The sequence below is a fragment of the Hyperoodon ampullatus genome (assembly GCF_949752795.1).
Source record: "Hyperoodon ampullatus genome assembly, chromosome: 10".
Classification (NCBI taxonomy): Eukaryota; Metazoa; Chordata; class Mammalia; order Artiodactyla; family Ziphiidae; genus Hyperoodon; species Hyperoodon ampullatus.
The window spans coordinates 72659803-72681619 of record NC_136923.1 but is presented as its reverse complement, the minus strand read 5'-3'; the positions used below and the strand labels follow the sequence as shown (position 1 = coordinate 72681619).

The 21817-nt window shown below is 41.5% G+C and overlaps 1 protein-coding gene across 1 annotated transcript in view; it reads right to left on the bottom strand.

The window, feature by feature from the left end:
• LOC307058607 (adenylate cyclase type 10-like) overlaps nucleotides 1-21817 on the bottom strand; it is a gene marked incomplete at its 5' end in the record, with an annotated part of 39869 nt that overhangs the window by 1458 nt on the left and 16594 nt on the right. Inside the window, 19 exon segments of the mRNA XM_079712137.1 lie at nucleotides 251-449; nucleotides 1063-1180; nucleotides 1444-1562; nucleotides 2015-2111; nucleotides 2201-2405; nucleotides 3817-3973; nucleotides 4527-4699; nucleotides 7030-7155; nucleotides 7497-7716; nucleotides 8931-8994; nucleotides 11219-11548; nucleotides 12403-12672; nucleotides 14886-15011; nucleotides 15687-15832; nucleotides 16357-16628; nucleotides 18867-18953; nucleotides 20190-20379; nucleotides 20540-20693; nucleotides 21395-21450. Of these exon segments, the coding sequence (XP_079568263.1) occupies nucleotides 251-449; nucleotides 1063-1180; nucleotides 1444-1562; nucleotides 2015-2111; nucleotides 2201-2405; nucleotides 3817-3973; nucleotides 4527-4699; nucleotides 7030-7155; nucleotides 7497-7716; nucleotides 8931-8994; nucleotides 11219-11548; nucleotides 12403-12672; nucleotides 14886-15011; nucleotides 15687-15832; nucleotides 16357-16628; nucleotides 18867-18953; nucleotides 20190-20379; nucleotides 20540-20693; nucleotides 21395-21450 (3109 nt within the window).

Sequence of the window (21817 nt, the reverse complement as noted above, 5' to 3'; positions counted from 1 at the left end):
GGTTAACATTTTAATGGTACTGGGTAGTAGCTGTGCAAATCCAGAAAGTTAAGGAATCCAGTCCTGACCATGCAAGAATATCTGGGAGGATACATGAGGTAGGTGGAAAGACTTTCTAGGTGGAGTAAAAAAAGGGCTCAAGGGGGAAAAAAGGGACAGAGGCAGCAAGGAGAAGAGTAAGGGAGAGATGCAGGTGGCAGAAAGAGTACCATAACTTAGGTGTTAGTTGAAGGGTAACGGAGACAGGTACCTTGAGGGTTTGGCGGGGAGTCTCTGAGGGAGTATGCACGAAGACACCCTCTGGCATCTTCTGTAACATTAGCACATGGCATTCTAGGAATCGGACAAAGCCATGTGAACCAAATAGTGAGGCATTGGTTCTTTTCACCAACTGGCGAGCCTTGGAGAAGTGGTGCTCAAATAGCTTCCACTGTGAGTCCTGGGCAAACCTGAAAGGGAAGAATCACAGCTCTCAGCTCTCTCCCCTGCTTACCAACCATGGCTCTTTCATAGAACTGTCACTTTTTTAAGGCTCTAAGATCTCCTAGATAGTCAGAATTGTGATTCTGGTAAGTGGCCAAGGCTACTAACTCACATGTAAGGAGATTTAAAAGGAAACCAATGATATTCAGCCATGCCATGGGTTATCTTGCACTTAAATGTAACTATAAACCAAACCCTTAATCTATAAGCCCAAACCTGTTAAGGGACAAGAAGAACCCTACAAATAAGATGGGGGGTAAATGGGAGGTGGTCTTTAGAAGTGGGTTGGATGAGAGAAGCCGCCGCAATGAGAAGCCCACACACTGCAATGAAGAGTAGCCCCCGTTCGCCGCAACTAGAGAAAGCCCGCGCGCAGCAACGAAGACCCAACACAGCCAAAAACAAATAAATAAAATAAATAAATTTATTAAAAAAAAAACAAAAACAAAGAAGTGGGTTGGAGATGTGGAACAGTCCTGCCTGGGAGGGCAAAAGGCAGTAGTTTAAATGAGTTCATGGTGTCCTCAAATTTCTACCCTTTCCCACAGCCCTGAGTAACACACTGGTACCCCACATTACCACATGGCTAGAGAGGAGTGGACCCCCAGCATGACATTGCTCTGAGAATTTAGAATGCAGCTGTGCTCATAATGTTGAATGAAATGCAGACATTCCCCAAAGGGCCGACACAGCCATCCTGTGGACAGAGAAAGTAACCAGGTTAGTATAAGTTGTCCACGTAGGAAGTGGTATAGAAGGTGTGTGGTACAGGGGAGGAGACAGCACCTGAAAGGCAGACATCCCTGAATCACAACGTGGTTCCTAGACCTTAAGGAACCAGAGGCCAGGAGCAGAGGCCATGCCTAAGGGACAGGCTCATGACTGCCTATGTTCCAAACCCAGGGCCCCACCTGAGGTCTGAATCCCTCAGGAGTACAGCAGAGCCCAGCACAAATTTACCTTTTCCATAGAGCAGCAGATCTAAGCAAGCAGAATAGAAGCAGGCCAGGCCAAGGACATCATGACCCTGGGAAATGAGCGCCCACTGACTCTCCAACACACGGACACACAGGTCAAATCTGCCGAAAGACAGAGCCACTGGGACCGGCTAGAGAATGGGGAGGGTAGTATAGGAGAGGAGGGGATCTTACACTTTCAAAGCAGACTAATATCCCCTAAATCTCCTCTCCATAACTCTATTTATATAGAGAGCATCTGTGCCTGGGATCAGACCTGTCTCTAAGGCAAAGGAAGTGGGAAAATGACTCTGAGACAATTTCCAGGGTCTTGATCAATTACCTACCTCCCTGCAGAAAAATGGGGGAAAAAAGGAATATTTGGTAGCTCAGACTCTGCATTTCTACTCCTGACCCCTCAAACTTAAGACAATGCTTCCTGGAGTGACTAGAGAAGAGACAGTCCTGGCTGTGGAGAGGGAACAGTTTCTCCCTCTCCACTCTAAGCTTCTCTGGAAGATCATACCCTCCCTTCTAAGGCAACAAATACAAAGGACAGAAAATGATCTTCATACTTTTTCTTCAGAAATGCAGATCTGAAGAGAACTGAGAGAACCAGATTCTCCAGAGCTGGTTTCTTGAGGTGTCTGCATATCTCACGAGCTTGAAGACCTAAGGAGGTTAAAGAGCATCATGTGAGGTCTAGAGGCGAACCTGGCCTCTCTAAAAGCCCTAGGCCCACCAGCGTCAGGCCCCATTACCCAGCCTGACGGAGAAGTCAAGATGGCCGAGGCAGAGCTTGGTGTAGGCCAAGGCCTGCATGAGCTGGGCTGTGGCCAACAAGCCCTCCCTGGAGAACCAACAGAGGCTGTTTTTCTGAATGGCCATCTGCTCACAATGCAGCCATTTCTCCTTGTCACCCATGTTCTGGGAGAACTGGGAGAGGGCCATGTAGGTAGAGACAACCTGCAGGGCAACAAACATGGGGTAAATATTCAGACTGTACAGTCAGGCTGCATCTCCATCTCGTCCTTTTCCTGCATAAGAGCCCCCTGCATGCTTTGCGGCTCACTCAGTCAGCACTCCTGGGGGCCCCACCACTCACCTCAACTCCAGCTATGAAAACACACTCCTTCTCACCCCTACACTTCTAATTTGGTCATTCTCACTGCCTGTTCTTGAAACAAACCACTTTCTCCATCTGCGCCTCTTGTTTCTCCCCAATCCGAGACTTTCCCCTTCAAAACGCTGGCCAAACTGCACCTCTTCTATGTTTTCTCTAATTAAGTCCTCTGATTCTTGCCCCTTAGAACTCTTCAGAACTGCTGCCTAGATCTCTGTTATCAGTTGCGTGCACATGTGACATCATTGATGACACTCTTGAAACACTGTGTTCGTTAGGTTTCCAATAGAATAATCTTATTAAAGTATAAGCAGACTCGGTCACTCCACTTCTAAGAAGCCACTAACAGCTTCCCACCTTCTTTAGAGTAAAAGCCAAAACCCCTACAGTGGCCTCCAAGGCCGGCACCATCTCCCATCCCCCTCCCTAGACTCTGACTCATCTCCTGGGTCTTCCACCTCTCCTCCCTCCCCTCTAGTCACACTAGCCTCCTCACTGTTGCTCAAACACAGAGGACATGCCTTGTGCATTCGCTATGCCCTCTTCCTCTCCACTCTTCACTCTTCTCCCAGATAGCCATGTGGCTTACTTTCTCATCTCCTTCAGATAGTTGCCCACAAGCCACCTGCTCAGTAAGGCTTTCCCTACTATCTTATTAAAATTGCATCCCCCCCCGCCCCGCCCCGCACCCAGTTCCCAGAACTCCATGTCCTCTGGTCTTCACGTAATTTTTCTTCATTGTATTTATTATCACCTAACATAGGACATATTTCACTTATCTGTTTCCCTGGAACCAAGATCAGTGCCTGGCACAGAATAGGTGTTCATCAAATATTTGTTGAACAGATGGATAAAAGAGAGATGTAGACAGATGGACACTAAAATTAGGAAGACATATTTCCCTTTCTTCTTTTTTCCTAAGTCAGCAATTCTGATCCTTTTTTTCAGACCACTGGCTTCTTTGAGAATCTGATGAAAGCTATGATCCCTTCCCTACTTCCTATCACTCCCCAAATGCTCTTTTGAACATACACACACAAGTCAACATTCAGTGCAGTGTTCACAGATAGCTTCGTACCTGGAAGCCCATGTATAAACTGCAAATTGAGAACCCTGCTCAAACACAAGATCAGTGGTGTCCCGTTAAGTCTGGGTTACTGTGGAACCACACTTAACCAGGGACTTGGCAGGGTCTCTCCCCCTAGCATTTTAAGTTTCTGAGTGAGGACAGATGTAAACCAAGGGCTGGCTTACCTGGGCTTCACTGGCAGACTCCTTGGCTGAATTCTCCTGCATAAGAATGGCCAGGCAGGCAAACCTGCGGCTGCTGGCTGTGGCCTCCAGGTTGTAGAGCTGCCAGAGCAGGGAGAGGCATTGCACCTGCTGCTGCAGGATTGCCAGCTTCTTCTTACTGGTGTGAAGCAAAGGGTGGTTAGCATGCCCTTATTCTTCACCAGTGTCCGCTATCCTTTCCCACAAGAAATCTGAGTCTATTCACCCAGACTTTCAGACTCAGAAAGGTTCCTGGGATCCCACTACTTCTAACCCAATATGCCTTTGAAATTCATCCCTCTCAACCAGAAAAAAAGTTTTCAGAGAGGTTTTTTAAAAAAGGTTTCATTCTTTGAATTGCTCTTTTGGTTGAATACATTTCCTATAAATTATTATAGCTCAATAACCAGGTAGCAACTTAGTATTATGTGTATATATATCCGAGAAATAATATTGATATTAAATTGCCATATATGTGTATGTGTACACACAATACACATATATGTATCTTTATTTGAAAGAGACAGGATAATACCATACTCCAAAAACTAAAGAAGTCCTCATTCAGCTACACTGAATTGGCTGTAAAAAGAGCAGTCTTTATAGTCAAATAGGCAAAACTCCAGGCTGGGTCCTAGTTTAGTTCTCTGTGGCCCTAAATGGAAGCAGGACAAGTTGGCTAGGCTTCTCACTTCTCACTAGGATTGTCTGGGGGTTGGCTCTGGGCACAGGAACGCCAGCATTTCTCTAGGAATGTTTGGAAAATGACACCAAACCAGGTCCAAGGGAAACTCCTGTTCAGCAGACGAAGGGCTTGCCTAGCCAATTTTTTGGCCAAGGTGATCTGTCCCATGTTGAAACAGACCTGGAGACAGTAAAATGAGAAACAGTAATGTAAATGTGGGAAGAGTATTGAGGACAAGGTTCTGGATGTAACACACTGGCTTTTATTTTGGAATGTGTACTTGGGGCCCTTGAGCTGCTAGAGTGAGCTGAGTTGGAGCAGAGCCTGGCCACGCTACCAGGCACCAGTAGGGCCACGAGCCAAGTAAAGGAGTGAGAAAACAGAATTACGGAGAAAGCACTCTCCTTTCTCATCTCCCACACATTTGTCAGTGAGTAGTAGAGGAAGGCTGTGATTTAGAAAGTGATGCTGCTAGACTCAGATGGGATTATCATTTGGGCAGAGACTGAGATGCTTCAGATGCCATGGAAAGCATCTGAGATATCACCAAATCCCATATCCCTCTTCATAAACAAGTTGTACCACCATAGTGCATTTGACGGCAGGATCTGAGGAACTACCTTGAGGTTATCATATACCTGCATGTTCTATGGCTAAATCCTCCAAGAAAATGATAAAGTCTATGGTGATTTCTGAACAATCTTAGGAAGACTGCACAATAATTCTTTCTTATAAAGGGAAAGAAATAATTATTTAACTTTGCTCTAAAGACCTTTTGGTTGAAACACAAAGAATGCAATACCTTGGACAACTCTAATATTCCCTTTGGTGTTCAAAGGCATTTATACACATTAGGTTTACTCTCCTAACCAAGGTATCTTAAGGTTCACATTGAAACTAGTTTTTATTTATTTTATTTTAAAGCTCGGCTCTCTAACAAAACATCCCCCATGGTTTTATGAAGTCATAATTTATAACTTGATAAATAATCATTCCAACATATTTTGTTCTGTTGGATTTAACAGTAATGAGGCTGGGAGAAGTTGCTGTTATGAGTTATTCATCCAGAATAAGTAAGTTTACCCTTATTTGTCTTTTGAAAATGGAATATCTCATGGCATGCTTTCCCCAGAGTTTCTATTTGATATACAAATCTCATTCCCTGGGGAAATTTGTTATAAATGATATAGAATGATCTACAAGGTATATTTATTTATTTATTTTAAAACAAGATGTGGAACGGAGTATAGAGAGCTCCTATTTGTATATAACAAAGGAAGGGGAAAGATTATATACATTTATGTATGCTGAGCCCCTCTGGTAGAATACATAAAGAGGACACAGTGGCTCAGTGGTAGGATTGCAGGGAGAGACTTTGAAATGTATGTTCTTTTCTTCCTTCTAGCTTTATTGAGATATATTTGACATATAACATTGTGTAACTTTAAGGTGTACAATGTGATGATTTTTTAAATTGAGGGATAACTGACATACAACATTGTATTAGTTTTAGGTGTATAACATAATGATTCGATATATGGATATACTGGAAAATGATCACTACAGTAAGTTTGATTAACATCCATCGCCACATATAGTTACAATTTTTTTTCTTGTGACTAGAACTTTTAAGGTCTACTCTCTTAGAAAATTTCAAATATACAATACAGTATTGTTAACTACCGTCCCATGCTGTGCATCACATCTCCAGAACTTATATCTTTTGACTACCTTCACCCATTTTGTTCACCCCTGCATCCCCCTGAATTAGTTTATATACACTCCAGTGAGCAAAGGGCATGACAGGCAATTCACAGAAATAAATGACCAATAAACATTTAAAGAAGACTTATAATATCTGATGTTGGTAAGGATGTGAAGAAGTGAGAAAAACTCAAATTCATATAATACTGTGGTGGACAATTTGGCATTATATTTATTAATTGTAAAATCATTCATATTGTCTGCCTTAGCAAAATTTCCACCTCTGGGAATTTCTCTTACAGAAACACTCTCACAAGGGAATAAAGAGATATTTACAAAAATATTCACTGTAGAAATGTTTATAATAACCCCAAATTAGAGACAACCTAAATGTACATGAAGAAGGAAATGGCTAAGTAAATTTGATATATGGATATAACGTAGTACTTGGCACCTGTAACTATGATTGGATGTATGCCAATATGCAAATATGTTCAATCTGTATTTTTAAGAATAAAAACCAGATGCAGAAAAAAGACAATGTAGAATTATGATTCTATTTTTAAAATAATGGAAAACAATAATGATATGACTATGTGTGTATAGCTGGTGGAATTCACACCAATTATTAACTATGCTGGGGGTGACATGGGATTAGTAAGCGCTCTTTCACTTTCTACATGTATTTCTGTTTTGAATTTGAATCACATTTATAATTGCACGCAAAAAAAGAGATTTTAAAGGAAATAACAGGATATTCCTCAAGGAGAAACAACCCAAACTTCAAGGTTACCCCCTGTCCTCACCTCTGACCGAAGACAGCAGAAAGTGGCCTCCTCAAACTGACAGATCTTCACCTTGTGCTTTTTAAAAAACGAGAATGCTGAGGGTTGGCCCAGAAGGCTGCTTGCCTTCCTCAAATAAAGGAAGGCCTCCAAACAAGACAAGGGATGGAGAAAATGGATTAGGATTTGGATGTTGCTAAGCGTGTGACTGGGGCGAGGGCTAGATCAAGGTTATGATGAATTTGAACTGGGGCAGGATTCAGTTAGAAATGGGGAGCTGGACTGTGTGTGCAGGAGTTGGGGCAGGGCTGGCAGCACATGGTGCTCCTTCACTCCCACTTCATATTTTCTCCTAGACCCCTTACAGCTCCTTTCTCTCTCCCACTTTCCTCCACTTTTCATTGCAAGTTACTTGATGGTAAGAAATCCCTATAAAATTCCCCTAGTCATAGGGCTCAGCTCAGGGGCAGAGAGCAGAGCTTGCTCACCATGTAATTATCTGACAGGTCCAAGGAGGCAGCGGCAGCCTCCAGCAGGTAGTAAAACGCACAAGTGGTTTCTCCAATGACCAGGCAGTGCTGGGTGAGAGGTGACAGCGCTAACTTCAGGACTTCCTTACAGTGGCAGGGCTTCGTGGTCAACATGTCTTTCTCGGGGCTGGTCTGAGCCAGTTTCCTGTTCACTTGATCAAGGAACTCTTCCTCTGTTCTTTGTGGAGAGAAGATGAAGAGCTGAGAGTGGCCGCCCAGCAGCCACTCTTGCTGAGGCATTACCAGGTCTCAAAGCCACTTTGTCCAGGAAGCTTTCCTTTGTAATTCATTAATTCTATGTCTATCTTTTCTCCTCCATTGCTTCATAAGGTTTTGAAAGTCAGGGACCTGGTCTATAATGGCAAAGCCCTATTAGGGAGTTTTAAAAACCGAAAGCCAAAGTACCTCACAAACTAAAGGAAACGGCCACACCTGAAGAATAAACTAACACTGTTACATGAAAACATAAAAATGATACAAAGCAGTAAGTAATAATACCTTTATCTATTACCACATTTGAACTCCATCATGGCATATTTGAATATTATTTTATACAATACCACCACCTTATCCTACAATAACCCTGCCGTTCAGGTAGGCAAAAATTACCTCCCTCTTACAGATGAGGAAACTGAAGCTCAGAGAGGTTAAGTGACTTATGTATGACCTCACAGCTACTGAGTAGAACCAAAACTAGAGTTCACCTTTCTGACTACTAGTCCAATGCGCTTTCTAAAGGCACCACGAGTTCAAAAGAGGTCTGATCTCTCTGAGATAGAATGATCGAAAAAAGTGGGAACTGAGGAGGGCTTTGAAGGATGGTGAACATTCTGTTAACTGGAAGGATGTGGATGCCACTGAGTATGTTTAAAAGGGAGAACTGTGTGAGCAGAGACACAATACGTGTGGGGGTGATTCATGCAGAATGTAGATTTTTGTTTGAAAACTGAAGGAAATCAGGTTGGATAAGTATAATAGGAAACTCGAGAGTGGCTGATGAATTCAAGGTAGGAACATGTAAAACTGATAAGACAGGCATTAGAAAGCCAGGGAGTATATAGTTATGAGATGTAAAATCATTTTAATATCATCTGGGCTCAAAAGTAATTGGGAAGGCAAATTTATAGCTGAAAACAATCTGCTACATGTACAATACATTTGAGAGCTATTAAAGTTTTGCTTAATCACTAAAAAATAATTTCCCTACAAACAATCAAAAATTGCCTTTCTGATTCTCTGTTAACTTGAATTTTGGGCTGAGTACAAGAGTCACTGCTCCTGGGTGGTCAGATGCCTTCCTTGTCTGTAGGTAAGGTGAGTGCCCTAGTTTAATGGTTATCTGTGTCTCACTTCCTGGCCTCCTCCACGCCCACTCTCAGCATCTCCATCTACCTGCAGTGTTCCCTTGTGGAGGCCTCCTGACTTCTGGGTGATTTTGTCTGGAACTGAAAACTGTCTGTAAGGAGAAAGAGATGATTATCTTTAATTGCGCATATTTGTATTAACTGAGAATATTTAAAATTCCTGACTACCTTTCCACTGCAGCTTAGTTCATGACCTAATTGCCTCCCCCATTATAAAAATGATAAGTTTAGGTTTAAAATTAGCCTTACACACAAGATTAGGGTGCTAATTTTTTCCTTAAATGCAACTATTTGTGATTCAAATAGTAACTCCTTTCATTCTCAAACTTCCCAAACCAATTCCTAATTCTGTTTGCAAAAGAAATGAATAAAGAATGTGTTCATCTGGTCTGATGACTAATTCTAATAGGAGAAATCCAAGAATATATCTTGATCAGATTTACGACTAGATGGGAGCGAACCACAGATCCTAAGACCTAGTGAAGCAAATCATGAGGGCATAAGATGCCACGTCCCACCAGAGTCACAATGACCAGCGGGGGTTTTCAGCTTTACCTAGCTGGCCTTAAATAACCTTTATCTTCTAGATTTGCCTTTTTCTCTGCAGCTGTCTTCTGACCAAAAAGCAAAGACTGGGAATGATGTGGGGATGTTACCTATTTGGGCTCAGGAGCACAGGTGGTGGGACTGAAAAGAAGTCTAAGAGAATAATTATAGGGATGACTTGTGTTAAGTAAAAGGACTGGCTCTCTGGTTATTTAATGATGTCACCTAAGGTAAGGTAAAGCAAGGCTAAGGTAACTAAGGAAACTGGAATTTGGCAGCACTACTGCAATGCACAATTCTCAGGGCATCATCATATCACAGCCTGCGTGAATAACACCCTCTGTTCTACATGGTCATGCACAACAGCCCTGGGTCTGAGAAGCCTCCTCAGGGTTCGGATGTGCTGGAAAGGTCTTGGGCCTCTCTCACAGCTAGACTGACCAGGCTGTCGAAACTACAGCTGACAGTGACCTCTCAAAAACAAAAGGCCATATAGGAAATATGAATGATAGTGTGATTTCTTCATAATACCAACCAGGACATTCACTACTACTTTCCTCTTTCCCCTCAGAAAGTACAAAAGTGCAAATGACTGTAGAGCTCATCAGCCAGTGACCAATTTCTCCAAGTCACTGGTCCACCTTCATAGAGTCATAAGAATGTTATGGCCAGAAGAGGCAGGATCATAGATCAACATCTTCATTTTAGTCTTTTACCACCACCGATTCACCACCTCTCCCATATCCCTCTCCCCTGTCAACACCAACACCAACTTCTCTTTTATCAAAGTAGAAAAAGAGAAGATTTGCCTGGGTCTTGACAGCTGTCTTCAAATATGAAAGAAGGCACAACTCTGAAAAATGAGTGAAAAAGTTGCAGGAAGGTAGAGTTCATCTTGATGAAAGAAGCTTTCTAACAGCTACTGAGAATGAAATGGGATGTCCTACAAGGTAAGCTAACTGAAAATGTTAAAACAAAGAGGGTGAACTCTTGGCCCTCAGCAGTGAAATCATGGAGTCCTAACCACTGGACCACAGGGAATTCCCGAGGGTGAACTCTTATCTGGGATGTGGTAGAGGGCTGTAGGCTTTCGGGAACATCTATCCACTAATCCAAGCTTCTTTAAGTAGCTAACTCCTATTTATCCCTCAAATCTCACTCAAGGGAGAGTCTTATCTTACTCATTTCTCAGGCTGGGCTAATGGCCCCTTCTCTAGGTACCCCAACTCCTATGTAATCCGTTTTCATCACCTTTATCATGCCATATTGGAATTCTCTATTTATATGTCTGGATCACCCCCCAAAAGCTGATAATTTCATTTTATATTATTAACACCTAACTGCAGCATCTGATACACATAAGGGCTCCATAGATGTGTACTGAGCTGAATAATTACTGAGCTGAATAATTATAATAATAAAAACAATAACTAAAATGTATTGAGCACTAACCATGTGCCTGGCACTATTCAAAGCACATATTTTAACTCATTTAATCCTCACAACACTATGAAATGTGTATTGTTATTTTCCTCAATTAACTGAGGTTATGTAACTTGCCCAAGATTGCCAACCAAACCAAGAATAATCTCTAAAGTTCCTTTTAACTCTGAGATCACACTTTTCTTATTTCTGGTACTTCAGTGAGAAATGGCTCTCTCCACCTATTTTTCTCTTTTAATCTGCTTTCACCTTTTGAATAAAGAGCTCCAAGTACACGACTAAAGAGAAGTGCTGCCCACGTGTCCTCTTTCTGCCCCCTGGATTTACCTTGGGGAGAAGGCAGCTGCAATTTGTCTGGGATCACTTGTGTTAGTATCGAGCCAGTATCTTTGTAGCTACAGAATCGGGAGGTCCCACTGGATCTCTTAGTAGAACAGATGGCAAAACGGTGGAAGGGGACAAAGTCCCCCCCATGACAGCTCGCACAGCGGCAGGCCAAATCTCGAAGAAACCAGGCACATTCAAGGTGTAGGGCTGTCTGTTGTGCCTTGGGCCACAGCTCCCAAGCCGCTTCCTGCAATAGAGGCACTCCAAATTCTAGCACCTCGGTTTGAGGTAGGGATAGTTCCTCTTGTAGCCTGAGAGGAGAGCCAGCATCTGAAATATAGGAAAATCTAAATGAGAGTCTCCCTTAAAGTCCTTTTATGCTACCAGGCAGCAAACTCCCAAGCACATGCTGCTAGTGTATGAGAAAATTTTATTTATAATTCCTATTTGGTATTATGGCTTCCTTTGTATAAAGAATTTTATACCAATCTGAGAGTGATATTGACTGTATCTAGTATGAAGTACAACAGGGAAGAAATGACTAGTTGTAGAGAACTACACTGGATAGATTTCTTAGTTTTTCCTCCTAAATTGAGCTTTTTTACTGCAAATTATTATAAACATCAAATAATCAGAAAGGCTCTGCTCAAATATGAGGTCCAAACATATTTCAAAGTCAAAGGGAAATTATTTGTGGATTATATATGCTTTCGGTAGCCTATGTCACAATTTTATTCTTTTTTGTGGAGAATATGAGATTGCAGCTATTTAATTTATATCTTGCTTTGTTCATATGTTTCAATATCACATGTGTTTAACGTCCTTGTGAATTTCTAAAATTAGAAACAGTTTATCCTATTTTCCTATTATTTATCCCAAGGAGCCAATAAAGGACTATGGCAATATTTTCTGAACCAAAAGTCAAAATACAAATACTTAACACATGGGGTTAACATGGAGCTAGAATTCTTGAAATTAAGACGATTCTGAAAAATACAGGCTATTCGTTCACTATAACCATGGGTCTTCCATGGTTAAAATAATTAATTTCCCCAACCTCTTAGACATAAGCTTCAAGAGACTGAGGCCCATGATGTATGATATTGATACTCTTTCTGAACACAGATACCCTCACCCTGAGCTCTCTATTCAGTCCTGAGAACTAGGGAGCAGCTCTTCCTCACCTGACTTTCTCTCCTCTTTGGTTTGTTCAATAATCTCGATAGAGGAAGGCATTAACATTGGCTCAGCAGGAAGCTCTTGGCTCTTGTTGCACCAGCGGAGCACACGTATATCCACAAGAGCCCTCAGTACCTGAAGTAGCTTATTTTTACCCCAGCCAGGCAGGAGGTGCTGCAGCAGATCTATGTGGAAGGAGTGACCAATGACTGCAGCACACTTAACCAGCAACTGTTCCTCTGGGCTCAGTTGATCCAGTTGGTTCACTGCTATTTCTGAAGAAAAAAAAAAATCTGCAATGAACAGGCTTTCTACAAACATAGAATACACTGTTAACAGTCCGTTAATTCAAAAAAAAAAAAAAAAGGGCTTGCTTTTTTGTCCATCTGTTCTCCACTCAGCCAAATCTCTTGAAAGAGCCTTATCTCCATGCCCTCTTTTGTCCCCATTCCCCATTCATTATTCAACCAACAATCAGGTTTTCAGCACAACACTGAAACTGTTCCTCATGGTCACCAAAACCTTTTGTTGGTAGATCCATTTTCTTCTTACTTTCAACTAAACATGGAGGCTGGGCTTCCTGGTCCCAGAACTCTAATTAGTATAAAGATCTTAACTCCAAGCATTTTAGTAAATCTCTCCATATTCTGACCCATATATTAAAGCAGTTGGTATTGAACCAGTAAGGCACCAAGCCCAAAATCTTGGAATAATTCTAAACTTTTCCCTCTCCCTCACAACCAACTTGTCACCCACTCATTCTCTTTCTGAATGTTCTGGAATATACTTCCTCCTAAACAATTTTAGTATAAGTAGTCATTTTCACCTGGATCACTATGCTACCCTGTTCTGAACATCTCTAATTTCCTCTCATTCTTATCTCAATAACACATTAACTAGTGGTAGAACTGTACACCTAAAGTACAAATATAGTCATGTCAGCTCCCTTCTTAAATACTTTTATAACTTACATGGCCTTTTACCATGTAGCTTTGGCCTTTCATTTAGACCAAGGCCTTGCTGACTGGACTGTTCATTTTAGCTTATGAATTAAATCCTTTTTCCTTCCCTGTGGACAATACTGATCTTGGGTTAACTTTCTAGCTGTTTCCTAGGATCCTTATAAAATTAGCATGTCAGCTGAGTTACCAGGTAACACTGCTTATGCGAAGAGTGATCCCTGATTGGAAACTGAATTTGGACTAGGAAAACTGTGAATAAGCTACAAATACCTGGTGGTAAGCCACAGCTTTGGGGTTCCTTGAGTGTAGTAATTCTTGTAACAGGTCACAGTGCCTAGAAACTATGCCTACAGGACTATTATAAGAGATACCAGTTCCTTGTTGGGAAATGGGGCATCTAAGTACCCATCCATCATGGTCTCATCCCATCACATGTAAGCTATTCCTTGAGGCTCCAGAGAATAGCAGTGGGAACTGCTGTGAGGACCCCCACTGAAGAAAACCACTTGCTCCTGTTCTGCTACAGTGCTGTGTTTCCTGACCTGTACGCTTCTAAGTTAGTAAAGCCAATGCCAAGTGTGGCCTATCACAGTTGTAGGAATATGAACTGTCCAGGTGGACCTAAAACCACCAGAGTGAACAGCTTATAATAGCTAACAGTCATTGACTATTAATTATATACCATGATTTATTTCATTTAATCTTTAACTACCCCCATGAGGTAGGGACTATCATTATCCTCACTTGAGTATGAGAAGACTAAGGCTTAGATAAGTTTATCTAATGTTTCACGGCTACTAAGTGGAGGAAGCAATGGTACCCAGGTTTTTCTGACGCCAGAGCCCTGGCTCTTATTTACCAATGTGTTCTGTACTGCTGTTTCACACGCGTGTCTTGTATTCTCAGTAAGACCATGCTTGACTTGAAGACATGCTTATCCATCATAACATTCCTCAAGAAGGGTTAATGAAGTACACTGGCCACCAAACATTTGAACAGAACATTAAAAAAACCCTCCTCATCTCTAAAAAGAACGCCGCCTGTCTAATTATGCCTACCCAATTCTGACGACTTTATTCTTTATCTCATCAGTCATTATAAGCTTACTTTGCACTCTTTTTATTAACCCCCTGCTATGTCCCTAATACTGTCTCTTCACCAGCACCATGGATTTTCCTAAATCTCAGCAGCATTATCTCCCTTGCTTACTGTCTCCTCCAGCACAGGAATATGCACAAAGGGAAACTCAGGTCATAGTTTTTATTAAACAACTAGAAAACTTTCCCAGGTTATCAGGCAGCCTCAAAGAGAACAGTGGGCTCACGTACATAAAACATTACTCAAGTAGCATTACAAGTCTTTAAGAACTCTTCGGGCAGTGCCAGAATTTATTTCTGGAAGGCAGGTTTCTTTTTTGAAGAAATGAAGCTAGCATGATAATGAGGGATCTATAATCAATCATCCACCAAATTACTAAGTGCAATGACACCTGTAATTGATTCACTTGAGGTCTTCAAGGGACCTGCCTTTTAATAACGGTGGAAGAAGCACTGTATCCAAGTTCACATCATCCTTGACTGTGCAGACATAAAGTTCCTGGTCTTCAGAGCTGGCAGGAGAAATACTATACATTGTGGATTTCATGGCATTGGCTGTAGAGAAAGAAGACTATGACTGAGGAAAACACCATGCTGAGTGACTGTAGTTTTAAAGGCACAAAACCACAAATATTTAGTCAAGAAACTGAAAGGATTAAGCTAAATGGAGCATACACGTTTAAAGTGGTTTACCCCACCCATCCTGCCTGTTCTCTTATTTTCTCTTAGGAACGGAACATTTTCTGTTCTGTACCTAACATTCTCACTCTTCCTGTTTACCTTCCAATAGCCCTCTCTTCTATGACATCACAGCTCTAGGATGCCTTTGTGGGTTTACACATACTTCTATCTCTTTCTTCCTCCCTTCTCCCCTCCCCCACTCAAACCCTCAAGTCATCTTTCTCATCAGTAATGTGCAATTCTCTATTAGACTGTCATGTTTATCAATCCTCTCTGATGTTTATAAATCCTATTTTCCTATCCCCGCCTCCTGGGCTGCTCAAAAAGGAACTAAAGTAGATTGACTCAATTACTTTATCTGAGGCAGGTAGTTTGTGTTTTCAACACAGCTGCATATTATCTGTACAGTACACTTAGCCAGGAAGGTCTAATCTTGCTTATCATGGCAGCAGGGAAGAGGCACATGCCTAATTAGGACCAGGTGATGCCATGTTCAAGAATGAACTCCAGCAGTAGGATCAGGGTAGAACCCTGGGAAGCTCAGCTTACCTGAGAGGGTCTCCCACTTGCTGTTCTCCTCCTCCTCCTCCTCCTCCTTTTGGAGGCCATGAAAGAGCAGTATGTTTTTAGAGAGAAGGTCCTGGCATAAGACCTCACAGTAAAGGGGGTTTCCAAAGCACCTGTGGAGAAGGTAGCTGTAGAGAGGTAAGCAGGGGATTGCTGACTAAAGATGCCCACTTGAAGAGAGCCAAGCATAAGGGTATTTCATACTGAGGAATATTTCTTCTTTTGTTAAAGTCAGTTCTTGATGATATACACTAACAGAGGGAAGCAGCAGCACAGAAATGTACAAAAAGGTTTCTGATTGGTTTTGGCAGTAACTTTTCTCTCAACTATTTTGCTTCTGTTGATGTTAAAAGGAACTAACATCCCCTCGCTAAAGGGTCCAGCAGAAGTTGGCCTGACCACACATAATGGACCTATTAAGCAAGCCATCCAGGTCCTAACTGTCCTGTGAAAACCTGGGTGAAGAGCCCAGGGGAGACAGCCCTTTACTGGGTTACTAGGAGACTGTCTACTCTTAAATGCAGTTTGGGGCCTCATCATGGTTTCTAATGCCATACTCTCCCCCAACTCCGGTGTGAGACCTGAGCCTTCTCTTATACTACGGCACTGGCTCCTCCCTTGATGAAGTGCCCAGCTAGTCCCAGCCACTCACATCTGCAGCTCTTGGGGGATGCTCACCACCCCCAGTTCCCAACATGCCATTCTCAACAGTGAGGTCGCTGCCAACTTCGAGATGGGCACAAAGATAGCCCGAGGGCTCTGCAGGAAGTGCTGGGCCCAGCCACAAAGGGTGAAGGTAGGGGTCAATGTCATCACCATGATGATGGGCACACTGGAGAGCAAAGTTCCCAAAAACTCCCAGGAGGCTGCATCCATATACTGGGCCTCATCAATGAGGAAAGTCAGTGGTGTTTCCCTCATTGCCTGGAAATAACAGTAAAGAAACAATGACAAGCTCTGATTAGAAATGAAGTCATCTGATTTTCAAATCTACCATGAATTTCCCATCAACAATTTAAATAAAATGTCAACAAAGGCTGGGATTTTCAGAGTAAAATGTATTCTTAGTCCAGGTAATATTTTACTTTATAAATATAAAATACAGCTTATATATCTAATTCCTAAAGAAATGTACTGAGTTTCTTTGAACAAGAAAATACTCTAACTGAAATATGAAATAAGCATCAAAATATTCTCCAAATCAAACTTGAAGCTTTCAAATATTTCATTTTAGCAAAAGATTCAAACTGTGTGGGAATTCACAGTATTTTTAAAACAGTAATTTCCAAACCAGGCTGCACACCAGAATTACCTGGGAGTGCTAGCTAAAGCTACCAATTATAATGCCTACTCATGTAGACTTTAAAACAAATGTATTCTCTTTTATCCACATTCCCTACTCCCATTCCATTCCTCACTGCCACAGGTAACCATGCCAATGTGTTTATCATATTACCTTCTGCTTGTATTATGTTCTTATAAAATGTGCATTGTTGTTTTGTCATGTAAATTGTTTTTATGTAAATGGTACTGTATAACAGGTCTCATTATTTCTCTTTTTACTCAGGATTTTAAAAATTGGTTTATAACATTATATACTTTTTACGTGTACAATATTATATTTCAACTTCTGTATACATTACGTTATACCACCAAAGGTATAGTTTCCATCCATCACCATACAGTTGACCCCCTTTACCCATTTTGCCCTCTCCCCACCCCCCATCCCCTCTGGTAACCAATACTTAGTTCTCTGTAACTATGTGTTTGTTTTTGTTTGGTTTGTTTGAATTTTTTTTTTTTTTTGATGTGGACCATTTTTTTTTAAGTCTTTATTGAATTTGTTACAATATTACTTGTTTTATGTTTTGGTTTTTTGGCCATGAGCCATGTGGGATCTTAGCTCCCTGACCAGGGAAACCTGCACCCCCTGCATTGGAAGGCGAAGTCTTAACCACTGGACCACAAGGGAAGTCCCTGTTTGATTATTTATTTACTAATATTCCACATATGAGTGAAATTATATGGTATTTGTCTTTCTCCATCTGATTTATTTCACTTAGCATGGTACCCTCAAGGTCCATCCATGTTGTCACAAATGGCAAGATTTCACCTTTTTTTAATCCAGCTATTCCACTACTGGATATTCACTGGAAGAATATAAAAACCCTAATTCAAAAAGATATACGCACCCATGTGTTCACTGCAGCGTTACTTAGGAGAGCCAAGATACGGAAACAACCTAAGTGTCAGTTGATGGATGAATGGATAAAGAAGACGTGGTGTATATATATACACAATGGAATATTACTCAGCCATAAGAAAAGATAAAATATTCAGGATTGTTTTTAGATTACTCCATGTTGCTATGCTTTCATCTACTGCCTTACTTCTAACTTCTGCACTATAAACACTCCACAGTGTTCATCTATGAATTCATGCCAACACCTCCCTAACCTCCACAAACAAACACTGCAATGAACAGACTCCCTGGGATATATATCTAGGAGTGGAAGTGCTCAGTATAGAGGATGAATGTTATTAAAATTTGACTGGTTACTTCAAGGTAGCTTTCCCGAATGGCTACATCAGCATCTCCTCGTACAGATTATTAACTCTGTAATCCTAGGTTGGGGCCTGAGTATCTGTATTTTTAATAAATAGGAGGTAAAATAGCTATCAGCCTGCATCCAGAAGCTACTGTTCTAAGTTACTAAAATTTCATTAAGAAACAGGGGCTTCCCTGGTGGTGCAGTGGTTGAGAGTCCGCCTGCCGATGCGGCAGACGCGGGTTCGTGCCCCGGTCCAGGAGGATCCCACATGCCGCGGAGTGGCTGGGCCCACGAGCCATGGCCACTGAGCCTGCGCGTCCGGAGCCTGTGCTCCGCGGCGGGGGAGGCCACGGCAGTGAGAGGCCCGCGTACCGCAAAAAAAAAAAAAAAAAAAAAAAAAAAAGAAACAGGATCAGGAAAGAGCAAAGACCTTCCTTGTATGCTGTGCTGTAGGATGGATTCAAGGTTAAAGGTAGACAGAAACAATGAAGATATCAATAAATAGGCAGGCCGAGAAATGCCCAAGTGAAGGTAAGATGTGGATAGATTGAAATGAGCATAAACCATCTCCACATATTAAGAGTTAATGGTATGTAGCAAAAGTACCCACCTTCTGCAGCACTTGAAAAAAACATGCTTTAACCTTCTTTTGTCTGGTCAGGTCATCCATGTGCGAAACTTTGAAGGATAAGGGAAACTGACCGGGAAAATTATTCATATATTATCATTCAAAATGACAATCTAATAAAAATATACAGGTTCTCAAAAGGGAACAGAAAATTATTCTATTTTGAGTGAGAATGGATTTCTACAGGATTAGGCATAGGGTTACAAATACCAATCCAATGTCAATATACAGTTCAGAGGGTGAGACTGAAAGTCCACAGGTGGTTAGAGAGAGATAGCTCCTTTCCATACTGGACTCTGGCAAACTCTTAAAGGATCATGACTAAGGAATAAAGTGACAGGTCAGAGTTAGCAATGTCACTTTGGACAAGTCCAGTATCCCAGTTATTCCAAGTATATCAGAATGAATGTGTGCATGAGACTTGTGAGAAAGAACTGCAATGGACATCTCCAACACTGTGCTAGGCTAAGGCACATGAGCTACGATGGACCTGAGAGCCAAAGTGAGGCTACTCCTTGACCACTTCGGCCAGGGCCCCAGGTAAGGCCTGTCTTAAGACAGGGCTATGCTGAGGGACTGGACAGATTTTTGTTTTCTCTGTTTTTCATTAGATACAATGCCCTGCATGCTGGGTAGATTAGGAGAAGTGATGGAGGATGGACAAATGGAATTGTGGACCAGGGAATTCTTAGCCTACTCGCTATTGGGTACCACATAAATCCTAGACCACTGGAAGCTTCTGAGATTCAGATGTTGGTTCAAGTGACATACTCCATGACCCAGGAATGGAAAGGTAAGGTTAAAGAACAAAATGCTGCAACCAACTCAAGAACACATGCATATAATTGCTGGATATGCACATCTGGTCAATATCACATTGACAAATTTTAGTACTTTCACATTTACGATGCAGTCTCTTATATACTACATCCTCTAAAATCTATGCAAAAACCATATAAAGTACAACTACTGTCATTTCACAGGTGAAAAAAATTGAGGCTCAGAGAGGCCAAGTGATTTGTGCCAAGATATACAACTAGCAAGTTTCAGAGTCAGTCCTAGAATCCACTCTTCTCAAAAAGGAGAAAGCCTGGGGTCTGGTGTCAAAGACTTTTCAAATCTCAATCCTGCCACTGCTGACTGTGTGTTCTTAGGCCATACATGTATATGTATATGTATATGTATATGTATATGTATATGTATATGTATATGTGTGTGTGTGTTTTATATTCAAAGACAATCCTGGGTCCAACTAGCCACTAAAAATATCAGTAATCCAGTTCAGAAAGCCACTGCCTTTGTTACCTTCACAAAGAAGAGGTCATTAAACAGGCAGTGAAGCGATTCCTCCACCATCCCATGGAGCTGTTTGTGGAGGCGCTCTTGCCGGTAACAGGCTGGGCACATATCAATCTCAAAGAAGATGGCCATGAGGGTCTGGATGGCATAGAAGCACTGCTTGGAATCTGCTTCCTTCAGCTTCAATGGCAACACCCTGGTGAATGTTACTGTGGTCACTGGGAGTCCCCTGATCCAGAGAGGTTACTCAATCCGCCAGCCCAAGAATGCTGAATCTAACAATACAAGAGTCTCACCAACAAGGGAAAGGACCCCCAAGAGAAATAGACGCTAAATCAGAAAGCTGGAGTCTTTACCTGTGCCCTTCTTTCTGGGCCAGGAAGTTTATTTCAGCCAACAGCTGACTTTTTCCATAGCCTTTTCCACCTTCATACAGAACTGCTTGGCCCTTCTTCTGGTGCAAACTTCCCTGCTGTGCCATTCGGAAGGCTTCCAGTTCTTTCTCCCGGTCTGTAAAGAGACAAGGAGAACCTAACACTCCTGTGCTTTTTAGCAGACACTTATTTATTTGAATTAATTTGTAAAGGTAATTCTCAGAATGGCTTTTTCCCCAGAATCCTTGACAGAATTCCATTATTTGGTAAGCCTTCACATCGTTTTCCAGTAAATCAACTCCGGACTATAAAGAAATGTATGCTGGGCTTGGGGACTTGCTCCAGAGCCTACGTAATAACATTTAGAACAACTAGGCACCACATGGACATGGGGGCTACTACATCTTCTTACCTTTTTGTAAAAATTTCCATTATAACAATTTAGTGTTCAAAGTCTGTCACTGCTATGTGAAACTAACGGACTAATGGATCTAGATAAAACAAATATAAAGATAGGGAATATATAGTGTGGGTGGAACAGTCTCGGTGCTACTGTCACTATCTCAGGATGAGGAATTTCCCTCTAAAGATTTCTCTCTAAAGATGAGAATCCTTACAAAGATTTCTTACTAAATGTTGGAACCTGAAATTTAAACATTCAACATGGAAAAGAAATGGCAAGTCCTCTTCAAAATTAACATACATTCACTAAGAAGGTTGCTCTCTATTTTTTAATACAAGCTTAGAAGCATTTAGTCTCAAATTTTGCTTTTTAAATCACATTTAACCATCTACAGCTAAAAACAATATGATTTAAGGTTAAAAAAGAAAACTTACCTAGCAAAGAGTGATTTTTATTTCTCTCTCTGGCCAGATGTCTCTTCCCAAACATTCTGGGAAAAAGGACAAAGGGAAATGTGTTAATTAAAAATAGACTGGGATAGACAGATAATATGTTTTTAAATAGACAGAGGATGAGTTGTCCTTATAAATAAGTACTTTCAGGCAACTAAAGAGGTCCAGAGTTCTGAATCAAAGAGTTTTAAAAACACAAAAAAATTTTGGAAGGGGAGAAAAACTATTTATTGTTCCAGGCTCAGGGAAGTAAATAAATTGTGAAGTACACATAGAAAAAAGAACATCTAGACTAGTGACCTACTGCTATTCTCTTCCTGTAGGACAGAAGTTGTTCCCTGAGGAACTAGCTAAGAGCTAAACATAAAAGCTAAAGATCTCAGATATGAAACCCTCCTCTTATGT